The sequence below is a fragment of the Balaenoptera musculus genome, chromosome 5 (assembly GCF_009873245.2).
Source record: "Balaenoptera musculus isolate JJ_BM4_2016_0621 chromosome 5, mBalMus1.pri.v3, whole genome shotgun sequence".
NCBI lineage: Eukaryota > Metazoa > Chordata > Mammalia > Artiodactyla > Balaenopteridae > Balaenoptera > Balaenoptera musculus.
Window position 1 is genome coordinate 57,132,965 of NC_045789.1, and position 24,254 is coordinate 57,157,218.

At 32.0% G+C, this 24,254-nt stretch overlaps 1 protein-coding gene across 2 annotated transcripts in view; it reads left to right on the forward strand.

The window, feature by feature from the left end:
- Positions 1 to 24,254, forward strand: part of TECRL (trans-2,3-enoyl-CoA reductase like) — a 110,069-nt gene that overhangs the window by 54,948 nt on the left and 30,867 nt on the right. The window contains exons 3-5 of one of the 2 annotated variants that reach the window (XM_036853920.1): positions 8,179 to 8,223; positions 13,059 to 13,162; positions 20,230 to 20,345. In XM_036853920.1, coding sequence (XP_036709815.1) covers positions 8,179 to 8,223; positions 13,059 to 13,162; positions 20,230 to 20,345 — 265 coding nt within the window. The remainder of the gene's footprint in view (positions 1 to 8,178; positions 8,224 to 13,058; positions 13,163 to 20,229; positions 20,346 to 24,254) is intronic. The other variant, XM_036853922.1, reaches the window with a different exon arrangement.

The window sequence follows — 24,254 nt, forward strand, 5'->3', positions numbered from 1 at the left end:
GAAGAATTGGGTAGAACATATAGTTTACTATTGCAGTTAATGTAATTCTTTGCATATGCTTAAGGATGTCTAATGTATGGAATATCATTCAATTTTCTATTTCTTTTAATGTTTTTTATATTCTCTTATTCCTTTTAATTTTCTACTTTTTGAGTAATTTCTTCTGGTTCATCTTCCAATTGACAAATTCTCTCTTCTGCCTTGTCTTATTGACTATGTCATCATTCCATTATATTTTTATTACTATAAAATTAACTTTGTTTTCTATAAATTTTATTTGGTATTTTATCAAATAAAACTCTAAATGTTTATGGTACCATATTCTTTTCTCATGTTTTTGATTCTTTATTTTACATCTTTACTCATTTTTTAATAAATTTAGGTGATTAAGTTTATGAGACACTTTATATATCCGATGCTCTCTGGACTTAATCTTGGTCTTTGATCATTTATTGTATTATATGCTGCATTTCAAATGTTTATTTTAAAAAGTACTGATGGAGCTTCCCTGGTGGCGCAGTGGTTGAGAATCTGCCTGCCAATGCAGGGGACACGGGTTCGAGACCTGGTCTGGGAAGATCCCACATGCCGCGGAGCAACTGGGCCCGTGAGCCACAATTACTGAGCCTGCGCGTCTGGAGCCTGTGCTCCGCAACAAGAGAGGCCGCGATAGTGAGAAGCCCGCGCACCGCGATGAAGAGTGGCCCCCACTTGCCACAACTAGAGAAAGCCCTCGCACAGAAACGAAGACCCAACACAGCCATAAATAAATAAATAAAAATTAAAAAAAAAAAGTACTGGTGATTGAGTATATTAATTTGACTATTCATATCATAAACATACCTTGGAAGGTTTATTTATTATCCATGTGAATACATTGAATCATGATCATGGAAATATAGTTTCCAACCAAATGCAATCATTGACTATGGAAAGTCACAAAACTAATTATCCCTAAATGGAATCCATAAGCTTTGTTACCTGCTATTTTAATTTGTTATTTTTAGGGAAATAACATATTTTCTACAAAGTTACATTTACTTCAGTGCATGTATTGAAGATACACACACATATTGGAAGGTAAATGATTCAATGTATCTTTTTAATTTTCCACATATATTTCTCACCTGACCTTTCCTATTTTCTTCTAATTAGTTATATATTATGTGTTAATAAAGTCTCTGCCCATGAAATACTCCCATGCTTTTCTAGTACTCAGTCACTTCAGCCTTCTCTGAATTCCAATGTCTCTTAAAAATGACACTGTAAAATATGTTATTTGCATCATTCTGAGTCATCAGTTGTTTTCTCTTTAATTTATAAAATACTGAAGAATGGTAATCATGCCATATAGATTCTGATAGTGTATAAGTGTGCACTTAGTACATATTAAATATAATTTATAACATTGCAGTGCATTTCAATTCCTGCATAAACAAGACATAGATAAATGATCATACATTTGGCAAACTTGCAGAAAGTTTCCATCCAGAGAGACTCCACAGATTATTCAATACAAACAGTGATATGTCATTTAAACTATTTATAACTGACATGATTTTTTTGTCCTTTAAATTTGCTACTGAAATGTTTCAATTTCAAAGACATTAACATGCATAACAGAAAAAAAAGATAAGAGGAAACAAGAATTTACTTCAATGTTTATAGCAGCATTATTTACAGTTGCCAAGATATGCAAGCAACCTATGTGTCCATCAACAAATGAATGGATAAAGAAGATGTGATATAGATATATGCAATGGACTAATACTCAGCCATAGAAATGAATGAAATTTTGCCATATGCAGCAACATGGATGGACTTGGAGGGTATTATGCTAAGTGAAATAAGCCAAACAGAGAAAGAAAAGTACTGTATGATATCACTTATCTGTGGAATCTAAAAACATACAACAAACTAGTGAATATAACTAAAAGGAAGCAGACTCACAGATATGGAGAACAAACTAGTGGTTACCAGTGGGGAGACAGAAAGGGAGAGGATCAACATAGGGGTAGAGGATTAAGAGGTACAAACTATTATATATAAAATAAGCTACAAGGATATATTGTACAACACAGGGAATATAGCCAATATTTTATAATAACTATCAATAGAGTACAACCTTTAAAAATTGCAAATCACTATATTGTACATTTGTATATAATATCGTACATCAACTATATGTCAATAAGAAATAAATAAATAAAATAAAAGTCCCAGTTAAGGCTTAGAACAATCAAGGGATTGAGGAATAAGAGTGGCTACATATATTCATTTTCCTTTCCTTCACTTATTGTTTTCCTTTTACTACTCTTTGACATGCTATTTACTGATTTAAAAGAATCAGAAAAAAAAAAAACATGGTATATTAGAAAGTTTAGTAAATTGAGAATTGAGAGGCTTGGGTGCTAGACCAGACTTAACCATTAAATCATTGATTTAATTTAGGCAAATAATTTCATCATACTTGGCCTTATTTTTTTCATTGTTATGATTAATAGTAGATATATTTTGAAGAATTTTACAGTATGAATATTCTATGATGAAAAATTTTGTCTGCTTATTATGCATAAAAGCATTATGCATGTTATGGGTAGTATTTTATGCTTATTATGCCAGTCATTTTTCTTAATTTAATTTACCTTAAGCAAGGATTAAAACTATATATTATTAGGATGATTGACAAAACCTGATGCAAAGTTTCAGTTATTCATTTTTTTAATAATACGGAATTATTAATAAATGCTTTTTTGAGAAGTGATATGTATCTTAAAAGTTTTTCAGTCCACCTCTCCACCAAATAGAAGAATTTATGCCACATTATCTTTTAAATATTCGCATTACACATATCTATGAGAGGAAACCAGTGGTTAACCACTTTCAGTGAAATTCTTACCTTGCACAAATACTCTTTCTTCCAGTTAACCCTAAAGGTGTTTTTAATAGTCCTTGTCTTTATTCTGCTTAATAATTTTTCAGTATTTAAAAATTACTTTCATTTTCCCCTAAATCTTTTTCTTTAGATAAAATATATACAATGTTTCAGAATCATCTCATGAAAAGCAGCATTTCAAGACCAATCATCATGCTTGATGTTTTCTACAAATGGCCTCTTGCCTGTTATCTTTTCTTCAAAGTGTTGTGTATAGATGTATGTTCAAAACTCAGATCTGGTTTCATAGAATTTAAGCACAGGAGACTACTACCATCCCTCTTCTGGAAAATTAATTTCTTTAATTTACCTCGTGCTTATAGTTCCTTTATTTCTCATTACACTCTGGTTTTATTTGCTTGCCTTACAAGATCGTCCTGAAATGGGATGCCATTTGAAATGCACTTAGCAGCTACTGGTTCACAATTGTTTTTCAATTACACTTGCAGTTATTTTAGTTCATTTCAGGAAATCATTTTAGATTAAATCAAGTTGATTTCATAAGTTTTAGAGATTTTTAAAAAATTGTTTCTTTCCTATAGGATTTTAATGGCCTTCTACTTATGTTTATTTTAGCATTTATAGTATTACTGTCATTTTCTGTGGTAAGAAAAAAGTCCACTGAAGGTGAAATGCAGTGTTCTATGCTCAGAAATTTACCATCAAAACCTCTTCATCAACTATTGATGATATCCTTCCTTTATTAATTTTCATATAGGGAATGTCATTAAGAGATTTTGCATTATATTAACTTTTAGTACATATTCACATTATGCCAGACTTTATTATTCCAGATAGAATTCTAAATGGTTCCTTTGTATTAATGTCTTGTTATTCATCCATTCATATAACTATTTTTTCCATTTTTTAATATTTTTTAACCTTAAAATGAATCTGCATTGTTTTATATATATATACATATAGTCATTTTATATGACTATATGTATATATATATAGTTTTATATATATATATAGTCATTTTATATGTGCATGTATTTGAAAAAAGTAAATATATATAATATATAACATATTTATATTACATATAAACACATTAATTATATATAGTTCACTTTTCAAATGGGTTATTGAAAATAACAATTAATACACTTTAAATTTATGATGCTACATTTTTGAGGCTTTATTACCTAAAGGTTTTGTTGACATGTGGCATATTTATTTTTCTGAACATTTCAAATATATTTCCTAATATCCTGTATATATCAATTATTTAGAAAATATGGGCTTTCTTTGCTTCTTCCTCTCTGGAACTGTCATCTCCCAGATTAACTCTGACTGCAACACTTGTATCTAGTGGTAGGTCACAGTGAACAATCCAGACAAATTCACTTGTTTTCTCCTACGTGCAGTTATGGAATTTTGAGGCACTGATCTGAGCCACATAGAAACTTGTACAACATTGTTTTATCTTACTTCTGCTAAACTTTGAACACAGCCAGCTCTGCAGAGCATATTTTTAAGAACTGTATTCTATTTCTCTTTACTCTTCATCCCATCTCACCGCACCAGCCACAAAGCACCCAAGATATAAACAACAAAAATAAATCACTGCTTTCTTTCCCCAAACGTCTCTGTGGTCCGCTATGAATATTCCACCACATTAATTAAGTGGTTTCTTTAATTAATCCTTAACTGCTCTCAGAATTTCTCCCTCCTAGTAGGACTGGTGATCAAGAAAATGGTAGAGGTTAGGGGGCAAGTTTTACCTAGAGTCTTATGTAAGGGAGTCAAGTTCTAGGTCATGAAGGATACTAATTATTTCTGAAAAGTTCCTCCAGTACTTTTTCTTCTAAATTTCTCCTCTTTCAGTATTAATATGACACATATGTTTCATTTAAGTATTCAATACCATGTGTAATCAAGAACTATCAAGAATAATTTTAATACCTTATAAACTATACCACACTAAATAATTTAATCTATGTATGCTTTAGTCTGTATGTTGTAACTACTAATTGGCTCTATATTTTCATATACACAAAGATAGAACACATGCCGTCAGTGAGTCAAGAATAAAATATTTCTCTATTGCTGACTTTTATCATTTCTAAAATTGAATATCTGGAAATATGAATGGTGCATTTCAGTTAAAATTTATACTGTTGATCAATATTCTATAAGAGGAATTCCAATCATAATAAAAATGATGGCAGTCAACATGTTCTTAGGTTAAAAGAAAGTAAGGACAGGCATCTGGCATATGTACTTGAGTGTATGTAGCTTATAACATATTTTAGATGATTTATATCCAGTATAATTTATATTATTGCCCTCTTCCTTTATCTTTCAAAATTTTAAAACAAATCTTTTTGAAGAAAGAAAATATTCAAACCTTTTAAATCTGTTTTATTTATCTTACAGGATTTAATTCAATCACTGATGCCAATTTTTATGAAAAAGCTCTATAATACAGAGCTTTAGGAAATGTATTTTATTTTATAATAAAATACAATATATATATTAGATCCGTATGATTCAGAATAAAGAATGTGCATTAATCATATAAAAACACAAATGTATCTCTACAATTTAAGTTATTGAAACAAAAGTTCAAGAAACAATACTGAACCTGTCTATCCAGAGTTTATTCTAGTAGATGATATCCAGTGCCATGACAATCCATTTCTGCTTTATTCTATTCTATTCTACTCCTTTATATAATGCTGAAAATAACATTAATTCTATTTTTCAACTTACTAATGGGTCACAACCAGCAGATTAGAAAACCCTATCTTATTAAAATAAATATATTTGAATTACATGCAGACATTACTTATTTAGGATGTTACTACATAGTGATATGAACACTTCCATTCATCAAGGATAGAACGCGAAGTCATGGCTAGAATATGACAGGAGTTACACAAGTCAAGTTCAACATCTTAAGTAATTTAAGATACTGGCAGATGCATTAGATCTACTACATAGTCATAATTCAGCTGTGAGCCAGTTGTCCAAGTTCAAATGTACTCAGCGTTATAAATAATATTCTAGACCATTCATATATGCTAAAAAACCTTGTACAACATGGGTCCTTTATCCTTTATAAACTGTCTTTTTCTCTGCTGTTCTTCCAGCCTATTCCATCTCACCCCAACAATCAGAGCATTTCAGAAATGTATGCTTTGTTCTTTGAAAAGATGACTGAAACTAATCTATAGCTTTAATAGGCAGTTATTAATTCTCTTTCACTAGGACACAGTGTTCAAAGATCGCAACCATTAAGTGCCGGGTTTATTTCATAAGTAGATTTATAGTTTATCCTTGTTGAGAGAGTTGGAAGGACATGGTTTTCCCTGAAGGTGTTCAGAGCTTCTAACTCCTCTGACTGATCATTGTGGATTCAGCCAGTATTGATTCATCTAGTTCATAGACAGATCTATTTGCCTAGAATGATAGAGTTAGTTTTGCATTGGCATTTCCACCATTAAAGGCATCATAAAGTGCTATTGAAAATGATGTCTTACATGAATATTGTTAAAATGGACAGAACTTGACAGCTTATGCACACTAATCATAAGTGCTCAATGACTATTTGTCAAATATAAATGGAATGTCATAAGTTTTGTCTTTTCTTCAATATCCATAATCGGAAACAATTAAAACTGTAGACATCTTTTTGCATTTGTTTCCATCATGCTTCTTTGGCAGCAGATTTTCAGTATGAATAATAAAGGTAGCTATTTATAAATACTTTTCAACAGATAATGTTAACATGCATTTCAGAACAACAAATGGCTATATAAATAATAACAATTATTAGTAAATACAAAACAAAAATAAAGTCTCTTTACCTGCATATTTTCTAATTAAAAAAAATCAAATGTCAGAGTTAAATGTTTGTCTTCCTCATTTGCCTCGCTATTACTAAATTTTGTTTAGATATAATCCTAAATAGCTTTTAACTTGTGATTACAAGTTTTGACTTATGAGTTTTTTTGTCCATGAGAACTTGCATGTATAGTTGTCTTTTTTGCAGTAAATTTAGAAAGAATTGATCCCAATAGTCTAGTTATGCCGTGTTATCATTAATTACTCTGACACTTTAGAAAGTAATGTTTTGAGAATGAAATAACAACTGTGGAATATTCTTTTGATGATACTCCTCTTTTAATTTATTTTTTATTAACTGAATGTGCTTAAAATTGTACTTCAAAGTTAAGAATTAAATTTTCAATAGAGACTTTAAAATAGTAACATAGAATTCGTTTTAAGAGAAAGTAATTATATTCTGGTAATTGTGAACCAACTTTTTTTTATGGCAGTGTGTAATAAAGGTATTTTGATTTTCCTAACCAGATAGAATTTTTAGTAATCTATGTATTACTAATAGTAGTATAAGTAGAAGATACTAAAGTGATGATTCTGCTATAATTAATATGCCCATAATACTAAAAGTCAATGGTATATATTATTCTGATTGAGTGCCTTACTCCTGATAGAGAAAATAACCCACTTTCATATGCTAATGTTAAATAAATCTTAAATGAAGTCAGAGTTCTCCAGTTTTAAATGAAGATGTTTAAGACTATTTTCTGAAGAATAATTTTCAAAAAGCACACAAATCATAGGTCACTTATTTTAGAACATGTCCACAAATCGAATGCAACTACTTAAAAAGTCCCCAGATCAAAAAGCAGAAAAACACCACCCCTAAAGCTCCCATCATGCTTTCTTCCAGAACTATCCACAGTGCTTCTCAGCACCCTGCAAAGGATAACCACTATCTCCATTTCTGGCACTGGATGATCATTTTTATTCACTTCCTGAGATCTAATCTGTCTTCCGATGGAAACTATTGCTTTTAAAATGTGTTTAGGGCTTCCTGGTGGCACAGTGGTTAAGAATCCGCCTGCCAATGCAGGGGGCACGGTTCGAGCCCTGGTCCGGGAAGATCCCGTATGCCGCAGAGCCCATGCGCTACAACTACTGAGCCTGCTCTCTAGAGCCCGCAAGCCACAACTACTGAGCCCACGTACCACAACTACTGAAGCCTGCACACCTAGAGCCTGTGCTCTGCAAGAGAAGCCACCGCAATTAGAAGCCCACACACCTCAACGAAGAGTAGCCCGCTCTCACCACAACTAGAGAAAGCCCCTAAGAAGTAATGAAGACCCAATGCAGCCATAAATAAATAAATACATACATACATTTATTTAAAAAATAAGTAAATAAAATGTGTTTACACCTGTGCTTACAATTAAATGTTATTTTTCATTGAATAGGTCCAAAGTGGTGCCCTTCTCGAGTGGGCCTGCAGCTAGAACGTGGTAAGAACCAATTTCACGAATCTATTTATTTAATTTAGAGTCCCTTTGCTGTCTCAATAGATAATATTTATCACTTACTAAATGGCAGGTATTGTAATAAATACTTTAAATATATTATCTCATTTGATCCTCCCAAAAAGGTAGTGTTCCCCTCTTATGGGCAAGGAATTTTAGTCTCACAGAAATAAATTTCACACATTCACTGTCAGTGTGTATTGGAGACAGGATCTGAACTAACATCCTTCTGTCTCAAAAGCTTTTACTGCTATATTCCTACAATCTACTGCTTCCTAATATATTCTCAGGGATACAGCTTAGCTCTGTTTCCTTTTTTTTCTATTTAAAAGCAGAATAAGGGAGGTAAGGAGGAACAGAATGAATGAATTATAGGGAAAAGTATTGTATCCATTAATAACTCTCAAGTATTTCAAAATTTCAAACCCTATTCTCCATTCAGAAAATTTATAAATATACATACTAAAGCGAACCCTGCTTAGAATCATTGTTTTTGACATTGCATCAACTTGACCTTAAATTTGGACTTGTTAAATAAAAGCTGTGGATAGAATGTAAATTTGGGAGGGATACTCAGTTCAGGTCCATGATAGTAAATCTACAAGAGGCATCTATTAAGGAATGTCAATATCTAAATTTTTCCATTCAATCATGAACTGCATTTTATTTTTCTGCAGTTTTTGCTTTTCCTAATATTCAGGGTATCATTTCTTAGATATCACATTCACTTAAGGACAAATGATGATTTTCTTGGATTTCTCTAAGATATTCTGTTGTTTTCATTGTTATCTTAAATATTCCATCTTTCTATGAGACTTCTATGTTGAAAACATAGGAATCCATGTCATTCTTAAAAGTCACACTTTCTTAAGTTCTCACATTTTTCCAAACTCAGTTGTTCAAGACAAATTCCCATCTGGCTAGAGTTTAAAAGAGAATCATTGTCTTGTTTATTTTTGCCTCTGCAGGGCATAGTGTGTGCCAGGCACATAAATACCTTTCAACACACGGATACTGAAATAACATAAAATGAAATAGTGGTTTTGTTTTCTGAACTTGACTCTTATATAAAGAAAACTGAGAATGCCACAGGCGTCAATGTCAAATGTAACTTCAATTTGAAGGACACTATATGGGACTGGGGGATTTCTGTTACTTCACCCTTTCTGGTGAATGTGACTTTTTACTTTCCCCTCACTTATATACCTGGTTGAGTGTTCCAGGGTGTGATCTGAATAAGGTATAACTCTCCAAGTGTTCTTTGATAGGAATATGATGGCATATTTTTAAAAATGAATCAATGGATTTAGTAATACAAGCAGGACATGGTGCAAAGAAGAGGTTATTTGCAGTAATGCAGAATTTTAAACCTGACTCTTCTACTTATGTTTAGAGTCTTCTTTTATAAAGTAGAGCTAATAAAGAACCTAACTTATGTTTTTTTGTGTGTGGGGGGCGGTGGGGAGGTTTGTAAGTATTAAATACGATTATGTTTATAAAATGCTATAATGATTTGTACATGGTAGATGCTTCATTGAACATAGTTGTAACTATTAATATTAAGGAAAAAGACTTAACACCAAAACAAAGCAAGGCATGAATATTTACATTATAGTTGCTGCCAGAATATATTTGCCAGAATGACTGCACTATAAGTAATGACGCCATGTGAATTTAGAGTCCTTTACAGTTTCCTGACACAAAAGACTGCTAAAACACAAATAAAAGAGTGAGCGATTGATTTTTATGTGAAAAATAGCAAAGGTTTATTTAGCTCAGTGTTTCTGCTGAGCTGGGCTGGACTTGGCTTTGCTTGGCTAATCTCACTCAAATAGCTACAGTCAACTGGTGGATTGTTGAAGACTGACCGTTTTAGGATGGCCACGACTACAGTCACTCCTCTCTGCTCTATGCTTCATCAGAATATTCTGGGCTTGTTATCATGGTGGCGTCAGAGGTGCAAATAAATGAGCACAAGCACTCAAGAATTCATGAGATTCAGGCTTAGAACTGGGATATGATCCCTTGTCCCACATTCTACTAGTCAAAGCAAGACACTAGGCTAGCCTATATTCAAGGGGTGGGAAAATAGACACCAACTCTTAATAGAAGGAACTAAAAGTTATATTGCAAATGGTGTTGTTATGGTAATGGTGAATAATTGCAGTCATTATTGCAATAAATCTGTCATACAAACTGGTAACTAAAATGTGCTCTCTCTTATTACTGCGATTAATATACTTCATAATGTCCTGGAAGTACAGGGTTGAATTTCTAATTCTTAGAACCATTAGATTTGTTCAATAGAAAGTTGAAGCATGGGTAGAGTTGGTCCTTCTCTTCCCATCCCTGACTCCAACCATCCATACCCATTATACAACAGCCTTGACAAACCCGTAAGGTTAGAAGTATGCACCTTAGTGCCTGGCCCATTCTTGGGAGAAAATGCCCCCAAAAGATGTATTACTTGAGTTAATTCAGGCAGAAAATTCAGTGGTCTTAAATGGTCAAAGTATCATGTAGATGGATGGGCTTCCATTAGGCATGGTCTCCTGGTCTCCTGGGCCCACATATTCCTCTCCCACTGGAAAATTTAAGCCAGTAATTGTACAGTGACTCTTCCTAGGGAGACAGGCTGGAGCCTGGGATCCTTTGCTGCAGTGCTGCAATGCTTGCACCTGGACACACCTCTCCTCAAGCAACAGAATACAAATAAACTGTATGGGACTAAAAATAAATTCATGTATGTGCAGTTGGGACAAATTCTGGACGGAAGATACAAAGAGACCAAAAAACCCAACTGCTACTTTTGAAGAGCCTGGAGCAAACGCGGGGGGATCGGGAGCAAGAGCAGGGTACTACGCATGCCCCCTGCACACAACACCACCTAAGAGGTGGGCAAAACACCTAAGCCACCCCTCTGGCCCTATATCTGCACACACTCCTACCCTCACCCCATATAAGGGACAAGCACGCCCCCACCTCAGGGAGCAGGCAAGCAAGGAAATCTTTTGTTTGTTCTCTCTTCCCCCTGCTGTAGCAGGGGTCCCAATCAAACCTCACCTGAATTTCTTGTCTGGCCTCTGATCAATTTCTAGTGATTAAGGAGGCCAGAACCCTGGTCGGTAAAACTAGTGTCAATATATTGAAGCTCTGTATTCCTCTTTCTGACTCCTTCATGCAGATTTAAAGAATTTGTTATTAACTCAGGCCCACCTAGATGATCTCTTTTGAAGCCATATATCATAACCTAATCAAGGAAGTGATAGCCTATTATATTCATGTTGTATTTATCAAAATTAATATATAACAATTTTATATTTTTATCTTACGTTAAAATACCTATAATTGTAATTGTAAATCTATGTCTTGGATTTTGAAAATCATCTAATGATAGTCATAAATTAACATCTTACTCTTTCTTTCAATAATAGAGAATAAAATGAAACTTGTACACGACTGGAGATAATATAAATCACAAATAGATTAGCATAAACTATAATATAAATAAAAACAACAACAGCAACACTAATAGCAATATACTTGTGAGATAAATCCGTGTTGGTACATATAGCTCTAATCTACTCATTTTTCTTTCTGTACAGTATACTATTGTTTAAATAAAACAGAATCTAGTTATCCATATCTCATTTATGAACACAAGATTTTTTACAATGTTTTGCTATTACAAACAGTGCTAAAAAGGACATCTTTGTACATATTTTTCAGGACACACTTGCCAGATTTACCTAGTGTTTATTTTTAAGAACATTTCCCTTACACATCTTCCGTACATGTTCTGTTTTTTTTCCTCCTATTTAATGAGAAATTCCTTCTCAGTAATCTTTGCGGTATATATGTCTTCTTACTTCAAAAGCCTGGAGTGCTAGAAATCTCAGTCTTAGTTTCCATCTTTTCTTTTCAAACTGAATGCATGAATAATCTCATCATGCCCCATGGCTTTAACTGTTAATGACTTTTAAATCATCTACAGAGCTACCCAACTACCTACTTAACAGCTCCCACTTGCAGGTCTAATAGATATCACACACTAAGTACACCCTAAACGGAATTTACATTTTCACCCCAAATCCCGCTCTTTCCTCAATCTTCTTCATGACAGTTAATGAGATTACAATGCACTTAAGTGCTCAGGTCAAAAATATAAGCACTGCCTGTATCTCACTGAATCCTCTTCTCTCAAGTTGAACCTGCTCTAAGTTCAAAATACGTCTGGGATTGATGAAATTTTAACATTTCCACCAGTGCCATCTTAATCCAAACAAACCTCATACCCTGATTGACGAAGTTTGACTTCCTCCTAAGTAATCTTGCTCCCTTTCTTCCCAGTTACCATACAGCACCCATAACCATCTTTTAAAAAGGTGAATCATGCCTATCCCCAGGTGCTTTGCAATGACTTTTAAAATCATTCTACTCCAAATAATTTATCTTATAATAAAATCATTTATAGAACAGTTGATATGTATATCTACTGGCACACAAAATTATACTTTAAAAATACCTTGTATCATAGTTGATTATATCACCTAATATTACATTTTCTCAGAACACAATATGATAGTAGCTAGTGGTAGTCTGTGCTTTGTTTAAATAGCATTGGGAAACCACTGTGTATTTGAAAATTTGCCAGATATATTTTATAAAATGGGTTTATTCATGTTATCTTACTTTAAAGATCTACTGTAAATTGCAATTTCTATGTAAAATTCATCCTTAGCTTTCACTGGTTTCACGTTAAAATTATTTATCATTATGCCTTGAAATTGTATTAAAATGATATTTCCTTGTTGTTTAAGGTGGGCCCTTTTTGAAGGACTACATAACCATTCAAAGTGTTGCATCTTCCTCCATTGTCACACTTTATTTTACAGACCTAGGTCAACAAGTCAGTTGGACTACAGTAAGTATCGATTTGAAATGCAATAAACATGTCCCACATTTTGACGTAATTTATTGACATAGAGGACATTTTCTGTCAAATAAATTCACAGTGAAACAAAATATTGTACTAAAGGTATTTTAAATTTTCCATTCTTACTATGATCAGTGGTCAAATTTCCATTCAAGAATTGGAGAAATGAAAATACATGGTTGAAAGAAGGAGGATAAATCCCTTTTTAAATGTCACTCTATCTTATGACCGATGGCTTTCTGCTTTCCCTATGCTTTGTCAGTTACATAGTGTTTCTTCAACTTTTCTTTCTAAGAGCCTCGGGATAACGAAGACCCATTTGTTTGGAAAGAGGGGAGAGAGAATATTCAATAAAAAATGTTCCAAGGCAGTGGGGAGGACATTTTAAAGACTGAGAGTGAAGTAGTAAGCCTTCTTTGTGTTGTCAGGGGTGGGGCATTCTTTTGACTTTCTTGAAGGAGGTGTTTTCAAAGTGGTGGCAACTGAATCCAATAACATTAGAAGAATGAAGACCATATTAAAAAACAGGAGGAATAAGAAACATAAAATACTTGACACTACTTCACAAGTATTGACGTATTCATGAGTAACGGAATAGATGGATCTTCAGTAGAAAGAAGCTATGAAGCTATGTGATATTTAGTGACAGGCAGTGAAGGAGTTAATCTGATAAATAATTTTGACTAGTTCAATCATTCTATTATTCAATTAAATTAAACCTATTTTTATATTGTTCAGATTTTTAAAGTTTTTTCTGATTACATTCTATTTCATATTTGTGATATGATTACTTTTAATATTTTCTATTCAAAATGTCTTTCTTTGGCCAGCATAGTGCTTTGAGTTTTCCCTTTATAGTTAAACAATCAATTTTTAAAATTATTACAGACACAGGATAATTTATACATTGTTATTTAATTCTCAAAAGGAGAAATTCCAGTTTCCATTCATTAATCAAAATGTCACATGCTTTACTTTTCCAGCAATTTCTCCTTTAACATACATTATCTTCCTGTATTTAGATAATTATTTTAGTGTGTTTGGTTAAATGGTTCCTTTAGTTTCCAAGATTTTCTGGGCCTTTGAGTACTAATTTGTTGCACTAAAAACTGAGTTTATAGTATCCTGAATCCTTGTGAAGTATATCATAATGTTTACAAAACAATCTACTAATACATACATCATATAAGCAAAGGGCTTAATGCTTAAATGTGGTATCTACAGACCTTTGCTAAAAGAGATTTTAGACTAGCAGATTTTGATTTTCAAAGGTTAAAATATTCACAGAGTATTTGTCCACATTTATGATGAAAAGGGAATTCTGTCTACAGAAGTAGTATCAGAGTGAGCAACAATAACTGTGAGTTCATAAGAAATTCCAGCTGCAGCATTTGGATAAGCACTGAGGAGAACAAGTGCTAAGGTAGAATTCTATGACAATTGTACTAGAAAATTATAGCTTATTTGGGAAGAAAGTCATTTAGGTGACAAAGAGAACTCTGAAAATAGTCTGGATATTGTAAAATCAACCCTATGGTTCACACACTCTTTTGCTACAAATGAGTCAGTCCTATTAAATGCTAAAAATATACACATTATATTGCAATCACACCCACTTTATATCAACCAAATTATACAATAAAAGCAATATTTTACCACACATAACATTCTTGCACATTCATAAAATATTAAAATGTACTCCTATAATAAAAGCATTATCATAAGTATTCTTTTTGTGAGAAATAATCTCTTTAATTTAGCAAAGTCAAAATTAAGATTTTAATAATATTTTTCATGAAATAAGAGTTTGTTACAGAATACTGAGAAAATTCTTGCCTCATGGAACTTACTGGAAGACTTAGGAGAAAGGCTTATTATAATAATATAATAATCCCCATCATATAAATCCTATTAACTAAAGATCTTATTCAGTTTTCACCATTTTTATATTCATTCATGTGTGTATATAGTCCTATGCAATTTATCTCTTGCATAGATTCATGTATCCACCACCAAAATCAGATACAGAATTATTCATTCCCACAGAGGAACTCCCTCATATTACCCCTCTGTATTCACACACTCTTTTTCCTATCCTGGGGCAACGACCAATCTGTTTTTCAACTCTATATTTCTGTCATGTGGCAATTGCTATATAAACAGAATCAAATATTTTTTGATTGACGTTTATTTTTCTCTAAGCATAGTGCCCTTGGGATCCATCCTGGCTGTTGCATGTATAGCAATACTTAGCTTCTTTTTATTGGTGAGTGGTACTCAGTTGTATGTATGTAACAGGGTTTGTTTAATTATTCACCCACTGACAGACATTTGAGTGGTTGTCAGTATTTTGCTGTTACAAATAAAGCTACTACCTATCTGAGTGTAGGTGTTGGTATGAACATAGTTTTTTATTTCTCTGGGACCACTGTTGAGTTTTAAGAGAACTTTTATATTCTACATACAAGTCCTTTGTCTGATACGTGGTTTGCAAATATTTTCTCTCAGTTTTAACTAATCTTTTCACCCTCTTAACAGGACTTTAGTTGCTGTACAAAAAGTTTTCAATTTTAATGCAACCTAATTTAGTAATGTTTTCTTTTAAGGATCTTGCCTTCACTATCATATGTAAGAAACTTTTGCCTAGCCTTAGGCCCAGGAGTTTTTCTTTTATGAGCTCTTCTAATAGTTTAATAGTTTAATATTTTACGTTTTAATCATAGTTTTTTATTATAAAGAATTATCTATTTTTTAATTGTCAAAATTAATGTTTATTTTTAATTTGCCTCATGTGTCCTATAATCTATTTTTGGCTTTTTTTTTTCTTACTCCATATGGATTGTCATACTATCTTTTCTATTAGCCTCTCTGGTATTTTGGTAGTTATATCTTATTTTTCACTAACTCTAGTGATTACCCAAGAGATTACAATGTGCATCTTTAAAATATTAAATACTAATAAAAATTGTTTGTTTATTAATGTGAAAATACTTCACAGAGAGTTGAATACCTTTAAGGTATTTAGGCTCCTCTTGACTTTTCTATTACTGTGATATATTTTAATTATATACTTTAAAGTTAAAATCCACTACTATAATATCATGGGGCCAATCTTTATTTAGATTTATCCTTTTTACTGCAATTTCATTTTTCCTTCTAATACTGAGCTTACATCTGGTATCATTATCCTTCTTCCTTAAAAACACTTTTAATGCTTTATTCTGGTCCTGTCTTTGATGAGTTCTCTCAATTCTTGTTCATCTTAAAATGTATTTATTGAACTTATTTAACTTCTATTCTTAGAGAATACTTTTGCAGAAAAAAATACATGTTGGCAGTTATTTTTGTCCTTACTTCACAAAACTGCATTATTTTGACTTCTGACTCCCACTGTTTTTGTTGAAAAGTCTACTGTACTCAAGTCTTTTCCCTGGCTTATTTAAAATTCTACTTTTGTTTGATTATCAGAAGTTTGATTATGGTGTACATAGTTATGATTGTGGTTTTATTTATCCTGCTTTGGGTTTATGTGTTATCTGAGTCTATGGTTTGACATATATTTAATTTGAAAAATTAGCATAATCTTGTCATCTTTTGATTCTCTATTATTCTCTTTGTATTCTCCTTCTGGGATTCATATTATGTTTTCATACTTTTCTTTCCAGAGTTTTCAAATATCTGCCTAAATTCTCAACCTTTTATTTTTCTTTGAACATTAAAAGATTGTTTTCTAAATCTAACTGATAATTCTGTTATGTGAATCTTTAGTTCTCCTGTTTTCAATGTCCTTCGGTTATGGTCACAATATCTTCACTCCTTGTATACCTGCATATTTCTGACTTAGTGAATTTATGTGAATAAATTTAAAGATAACTTGAGGCCTAGGATGATGTTATTGTCTTTCAAAGATAATCTATCATTCTGCAGATGGACTAATGGCACTATTGTGTACAGGTCATCTCATTCCAATCCATGATTGAAATGATTTCAGACTGAGCTTCAGTATCTATGAAGACAGATCTATTTCTGCCTCATCTTCACTCCTAAATTGTAACTCTTTTAGATCCCAGCCCAAATCCTGGAGATTTTATAGAGCCACCTCTGTCTTTGAAAGATACCAAGCAATAATTTTTGTACTTCCATTCTCAGGCACCCTCAAAAGATTTGGTCTTTTTATCAGGCTGTTACCAAGCTTCATATCCCAGGTCAATCACTACTCTGGAGCTCCATTTAAAACATCTTGACCTTCTAATTCTTCAGTGACTCAGTAGCTCTTTGGAGCATGAAAAACATTTCGATCAATTTTTCTTGCTGATCTCATTAGGATGGTTTGTTTGAATAACATGGGAATAGAATTCTCCATTATATGTTATGCATATAATAGTTAATTTTTCTTTAAAAAAAACCCCTTCTAGTATCATATTAGCTTCAATAGTATTCACTGAGTAAAAAGTGATATTACTACTGGGAAATGTTTTTGTAATTTTACTTAGTAGCTCTCCTATCTTTGGAAAATTAAGGTTGGCACTACTTTATTTTTGTCAGCAATTTCTAACAACTGTGAAATGTGCAATTTATTTTGCTTTTGACTGTCAATTGCTATTTTAGAAAATAAGTAAAGCCAACACCACCCTAATAATGACAGGACTAAAAAAAAATTTAAGGGAGAATGAAATACATTAAGTGCAGTCTGAGTACAAGGGTCTTAATCAGTTCACAACAACTGCAGCTGAATGTTTCAATTTATATTCTCTAAACAGCTTATTGCCTTCTTCCTTTTCAATTTAGACATATACCAATTTGAATATTCCACAGAAGTTCCAAAAATCCCAATTACATAGCTTGCCTAGTAGAAATAATGGATTTTACATTTAAAGCAACACCTAAGTTTAAAACAGAGAACTTTCTATAAGGAGAAGCATGAAAATAACTTGATGTTAGAAATAAATTGGAATTTAAAAGTAGTATATCTCTTCAAAGTAAAAAGAAAGTGCATCTGCTTATTTTGAATATAGAATCTCTATTAAACTTTTGGATTATGGAGTTCCCAGTCTTTGTAAATTCACCTGCTTTGCTTAGGCTGTATACCTGTAAATATATATGTTTGTATGTTTATTTTGGCTTTAGTCTTGTTTTTACTCTCTTTTGTGGTAGAAGAAGAGCAATTCCTGTTTCAGAAGTCTGTTGTATTAATATTTCTCTACATGGCTCTTGTTTTTCTTTACTCTAAATCTATTTTCTGATTACTTCCTAAATATAATCAAACATCTCTATTCCTTCTATCTGCACCCAAATAGACATTTTGCTTGAAAGATGCATTGTCTAAAAGTTATTTCTTATTATCCTCCAGTTCTTTCAGGTCCGGATGTATCCTTCGTACTTTGGTACTCTTTTAACCCCCATGTTTCAGCATGAACAAGATTTGTGATAAAATGCTGGGTCTTCTAGAACATATTATTGTAAGCTAGCAGGCTCCCCTGATTTTTTTTAGGAGATGATGGAGATAAGATTGTAGTTTAATTTTCTCTGATCCAAAAAAGTTTCATATTTGTGATAACATTTTTAATAACTTAATAAAGAGTGACATTTGGTCAGGTTAACTATTGTTTACAACACTTTTCATTTCTGACATATTACTATAGAACTTGCTCAAAATTGACTTGACTAGGTCAGAGGTATTGAAATAGATATTTTAAACTTTTTGTTGTAATAAAACAATCACTATCCTAATTATTCTAGAGTATTATTAACTAGATTCTATTATCAGACATTCAAAAGTGGTAAACATTTTTATTCCATATCTGAATAATCAGGAATGTTGTATGCCATAAATTAATATAGTCTCTTCTCTCAGTAAAAATGTTGCTTTAATACTGAATTTATCGGATGTTGCACTGTTCTTATCCTCACATAAACGTCTTTCTTGCCTCATGAGATAATAAATATCATTTAGAAAAAGTATAACTGAAGAAACCTGCATGTATAAATAGCTATTTATATGTGTGTATATATACATATATATGTAATTATATATGTATGTGCATATATCATATATCTTAACCATGTAGCTACACAAAATTCTCACCAGAGATAACAGCATAATTAATAATCAATGTGAACACCTGTATTTTTGAGCAAAATATGTACAACTTCAAGTTTCCTACCTTAGAAAAATGAGGAAAATTGGCAAAGACAAAGCAAAGTAGTAATGGCAGTCGAATTTATCATTGTCATGTTTGTATTCTTTCTCTTCTCTTTGAACACCTGTAGGGGAAATTATTTTCGCTTTTCTGTCTGAAATTTTCAGAATGTGACTTTAACCTGGTTTTAGCATCAAAACAAAACCAAATAACTGACAGTCACCAGATTCAGAAAACTATTAGAAAACAAGTCAATTATCTTTCTGCAATCACAAGGTCTCATTTTCAATTATCTTTCCAATTTTTATGATTGTCTCTCTGTAGATTGGATATCTCTCTCCACATACATGGTTGCCACTTAGCTCCAGAATTCAGAAGTCAATCTTATAAAACTACTCACTCAGACTCATTAGAATTAATCTAAAATTTCCAAAAGAGAGAAATTATTTCAATCTGAATAAGTGTCAAATCAACTGAGTTCAAAATGACATGGCCATAAAAAGATTAAAAGAAAGAGAAACTATTTCCCATTCCATTCAATGACAAAGACAGTTAACACAGAAGATTCATTTGTATGGGGCTGGAGAGACATGAGAAATGCATTTATGACTGTTTGATTAAATAAAAATTCCTGTGTACTATTTATGAAGAAATCATTATGTTCAATATTTTTAGTTAAATTAACCATTTATGATTGTCCTTTTCCTTAACACTTGGCTAATTCTTCCAAGGAAGACTTCTTGCTATTTGCGATAGCACTTAATTTAGTTATTTTTCAAGAATAGATGCTCACCTGTCCATTTCACCAATTTACGTAGCAGGCTAAGTCTGTGGACATGCTTATTATGGTCCTAAGTAAATCTTAATCATATCTATAAAATGTACTGTTTAATCTAAATCACCTTCTTTTTTTAGGTATTTTTGGCTGAATACACAGGACCTCTGCTAATATATCTCCTCTTTTATTTGAGGATCCCATATATATATGACATGAAAGAGAGCTCTAGAAGATTACGTCACCCAGTGGTACAGTAAGTAATACATATACATGGAACATACAGATTAAGGAGGAGACAAACTAGTACACAGATACTATGCTAATAAATATTTTTTGTAAACGCAATTATAGTGGATTCAATTTTAGGGTAATATATTTTAGATAACAAGAAATAATGTATGCATGCCAATTTTTAAGTTTATAAACAGGAACTATTACTTAATATACTTAATACTTTAAGTATACCTTAAACAGAGGTAATTTCAATTAATTATGATCACAATCAACAAGAGAAAAGCTTAATATTACAAAGTTGAGAGGCCATATATAGGACTCAAAATATTAATACTTCTCTAAAAACATGGGCAACATTGCGTAGAAAAGAAATAATGACTGAACTAATAAACTGGAAGAAAAAGGTTTTAAAAATTACAAAATCAAATTTTACTTTTAACCAGGACAGTTATCAAAGCAGAATATATAACTATAGTTCTTCATGTATTGTGGAAATAGTCTCCCTTTCTCTCTCTCTCTCTTCATATCAAATAACAAATTAAAGAGAAAGAATAATCATTCAAGATGCTACAGTGACATGTAGAGTTAGCAATTCGTTAAAAAAAAAAAAAAAAGGAACCTGGGCAAATGACTAAACTCTAAGTGGATTAAGAAGCAAAATTCAGGTCATAAGGATGCTAGAAGACAGAGAATAATTTGACTCCTGGATTTCTCATCTCAGATTTGTCTTTCCTTCACTCTTAATTCTGTACTCCAGCCACAATTACCACCCTTCTTGCCCTGATACCTACCATGCCCTTACACACCATCCTTCTTCCTCCATCCTTCCTCCACTGCCTCCCTCCTCTTTATTTTTTTCAAACTTCAAATAGAGCTCAATATTACTTAGTATTAGCCATTCCTATTCCTTCAATGAGAAATACGTTACTAAAATGTTTTTCCTTTATACAATTTATTACTTTAAAATTATATACTTACATAGTCATTTGTGTCCTTCCCTCTATAGAGTTTAATTTCTATAATGGGTGTCTTTTGGTGTTCAGTCAATTTTGCTGCTTAACGCATTACCCGATTTATAAAAAATACTCAATAGTAATGCTCTGAATGGATAAATACATGAACCAGTTACATGAAAATTTATTTTACATTAGGCACTTTTATAGTATAAAAACAGAGGAACCTGATCTGGATGTGAGTTTTGAGATGGGCTTTTCTATGAAAGTTATGTTTGAACTTTTTTCTTTGTTTTCTGAAGGGACATGTCAGATTTTAACTAGTAAATCTGAGGAATCTTCATATGGAAATTATCTGTGGTACATAGCAGTTTGATGCTTTGTAGGAGCAGAGAGAAAGCTAGTAGAGCAGAGGTACAGAGAAGCAAGGGGAGATTGGATCTCAGGGATCATAGTCAGGTCAGTACCTGGCAAGTTGTTCAGGGCCTTTTGGAATGTTAAAGCCTACCTTTCTTTTTCTTAAGTTAAGAGAATGCCCTATTCATTAGAAAGAGTCTGGGGTGGAGTGTTCATAGGAGAATGTAATTGCCCTCATTTTTTAGATCAAATATATAATGTGTACCAGATATATATCACAGCATGAAAAAAGAACACTTTTTTTTTTCCCCAGCACCATTCTCAAAGGAATTGACTGATAGTTGGTTATTATTCTTAAACACAAACACAGCATGTTTTGTAACATCTCAGTGATAAATGTATCTGTGCCACATTCTTCCTAAGGAGCAAATATGTTAAGTTTATATTAAATCATTCAGAGGAAATACACACAAACACATAAACTACTTTTGAAATTTAAGTGTCTAGTAGAGGTCAGGTCATCCCTCATATCTCACACTCCATCTAAAAAAACTCTAAAATCTTCTATTTTTTGCCTTTACTGAGCCCTTCTCAACTCCTGGAATCCTTCCACTGTGCCCTTTGCAATTCAAAGTCCACTGTTCGCAAAATTTCTTATAACGTCAACCTTTTATCTGAACATTGCCTTCATATTCTTCCTCAACAGAAACCTGGTACACTGCCTCCCTTGCAGCTCTATAAAGTGTCTTCTTTCACAGCCCTCATACCTTGAAACTTACTTGATGAAACATAAGATATTTTCAAATATTACATTTGGAAAAAAGAGACCCAAGCCTATTTATGGATGTTCAATTAGTTTAGTACTGGAAAGAGAAAGAGTTGATGTTTGAAGGGAAGTCAACCATAATTAAATAGAAAGAATATTTTGGAATGAAATCAAACTTGGTAAGTGCAAAGTCCAATAATGTGCAAAGTGGTATATATCCAGATATTAAGTCATAGCTAGCTGCTATGCTAATATCTATGCCCTAATGGTGTAATATAAATTAAATATGTGAACTAATTTAATCATAGTTTAAATTAAAATTTCTCATTCAGTTCTCTGCTACATTGCTGGGCATATGATAATTTTTCTGCTTTCTTACAAAATGGAAAATTCTACTACTCAGGTATTTATATAAATATTCTGCAAAAGAACCAACAAGTTAAGAGAGATGCTGATTCTCTTACCAGTCCTTTGAACCCACATGCAAACTTCTATATCAGGATGTTTGTTTTTGCTTCTCTTACTGTCTAGAAAGCTCTGTCCCCAAATATCTACACTTTGTTTTCTCACTTCTTTCAGAATTTGTCTATTGTTCTTAGATATACACATCACACAGAACATGTCTCTCCCATAATAGGTGCACAATTATATTTTTATGAATTAATGAATAATGATATATTCCCTAATGATTTAGCCAGGTTGGTTTGTTTTTATTTGATTAATTATTTGTTTTCCCTAAAGTCATTCTTGTTAATACCAGAAATCATTAATTCATTGTGTTTAATATAAACTTACAGTGTAGACTCAATGTTTGATTTTACATATTGTAAATGAAATGCTTATTTTTATGCTTAACCTTTATACATTTAAGTATACAATCTTTGATTCTTATTGATTTTCTTGAATAACAATTATAGTTTTTGAAGTTTTACAGGTTTATTTATAATAAAATAGGTGTGTATTTTAATAGAAATATATTTTAAATATAAACAAGAAAATATGCTTCTATAAATCATATTTGACATTTACTTTTTAAATATTAGTTATATAAATGACAAGAAGAGGTGATACGTTAGAACAGCAACAAAAACAAAGCAACCGAAGCAACACATAATACTGCAATATGTTAGGCAGTCAAAGACCAAACATAAAACAAACTAAACAAAACAAAAGCTGCATTGACTCCATAGGAAAGGAAATTCGAACTTTTTCAGTCTATGGTACTTGCTAAAGGACAATCAGACAATGAAAAAAGTATTTTGAATATTATAAAATGTCAAATGCATTGTAAGTATCTTTTGAATACTTTTAAAGTTGTAAATTTTCTGCTTCAATCTTAAGCCATTTTGATATGAGCATATTTACAATTATTATATTGATATATATATTCCTTGGGCAGATGTGAACATACAGTTTATGACTGTTATTATGAAATATCATGAGAGTCATCAGAAATAAATTTATAGAAACTGTTGTTACAGTACTTTTATTATTAAATAAATTTAGAAATTTTCTAGAATAAATAAAATAAAAATATCAAAAAAACTTGTGTTTTGGTTACCAGAAACAATATTTCCTGATAAATAGAAAGTTGTAGCATACAAATGAACCTATTTACAAAACAGAAATGAAGTCACAGATGTAGAAAACAAACTTATGATTACCAAGGGGGAAAAGTGGGGGAAGGATAATTTGAAAGATTGGCATTGACATATACACACTACTATGTATAAAATAGATAACTAATAAGAACCTACTGTATAGCACAGGGAACTCTATTCAATACTCTGTAATGATCTATATGGGAAAAGAATCTAATAAAGAGTGAATATATATGTATATGTATAACTGA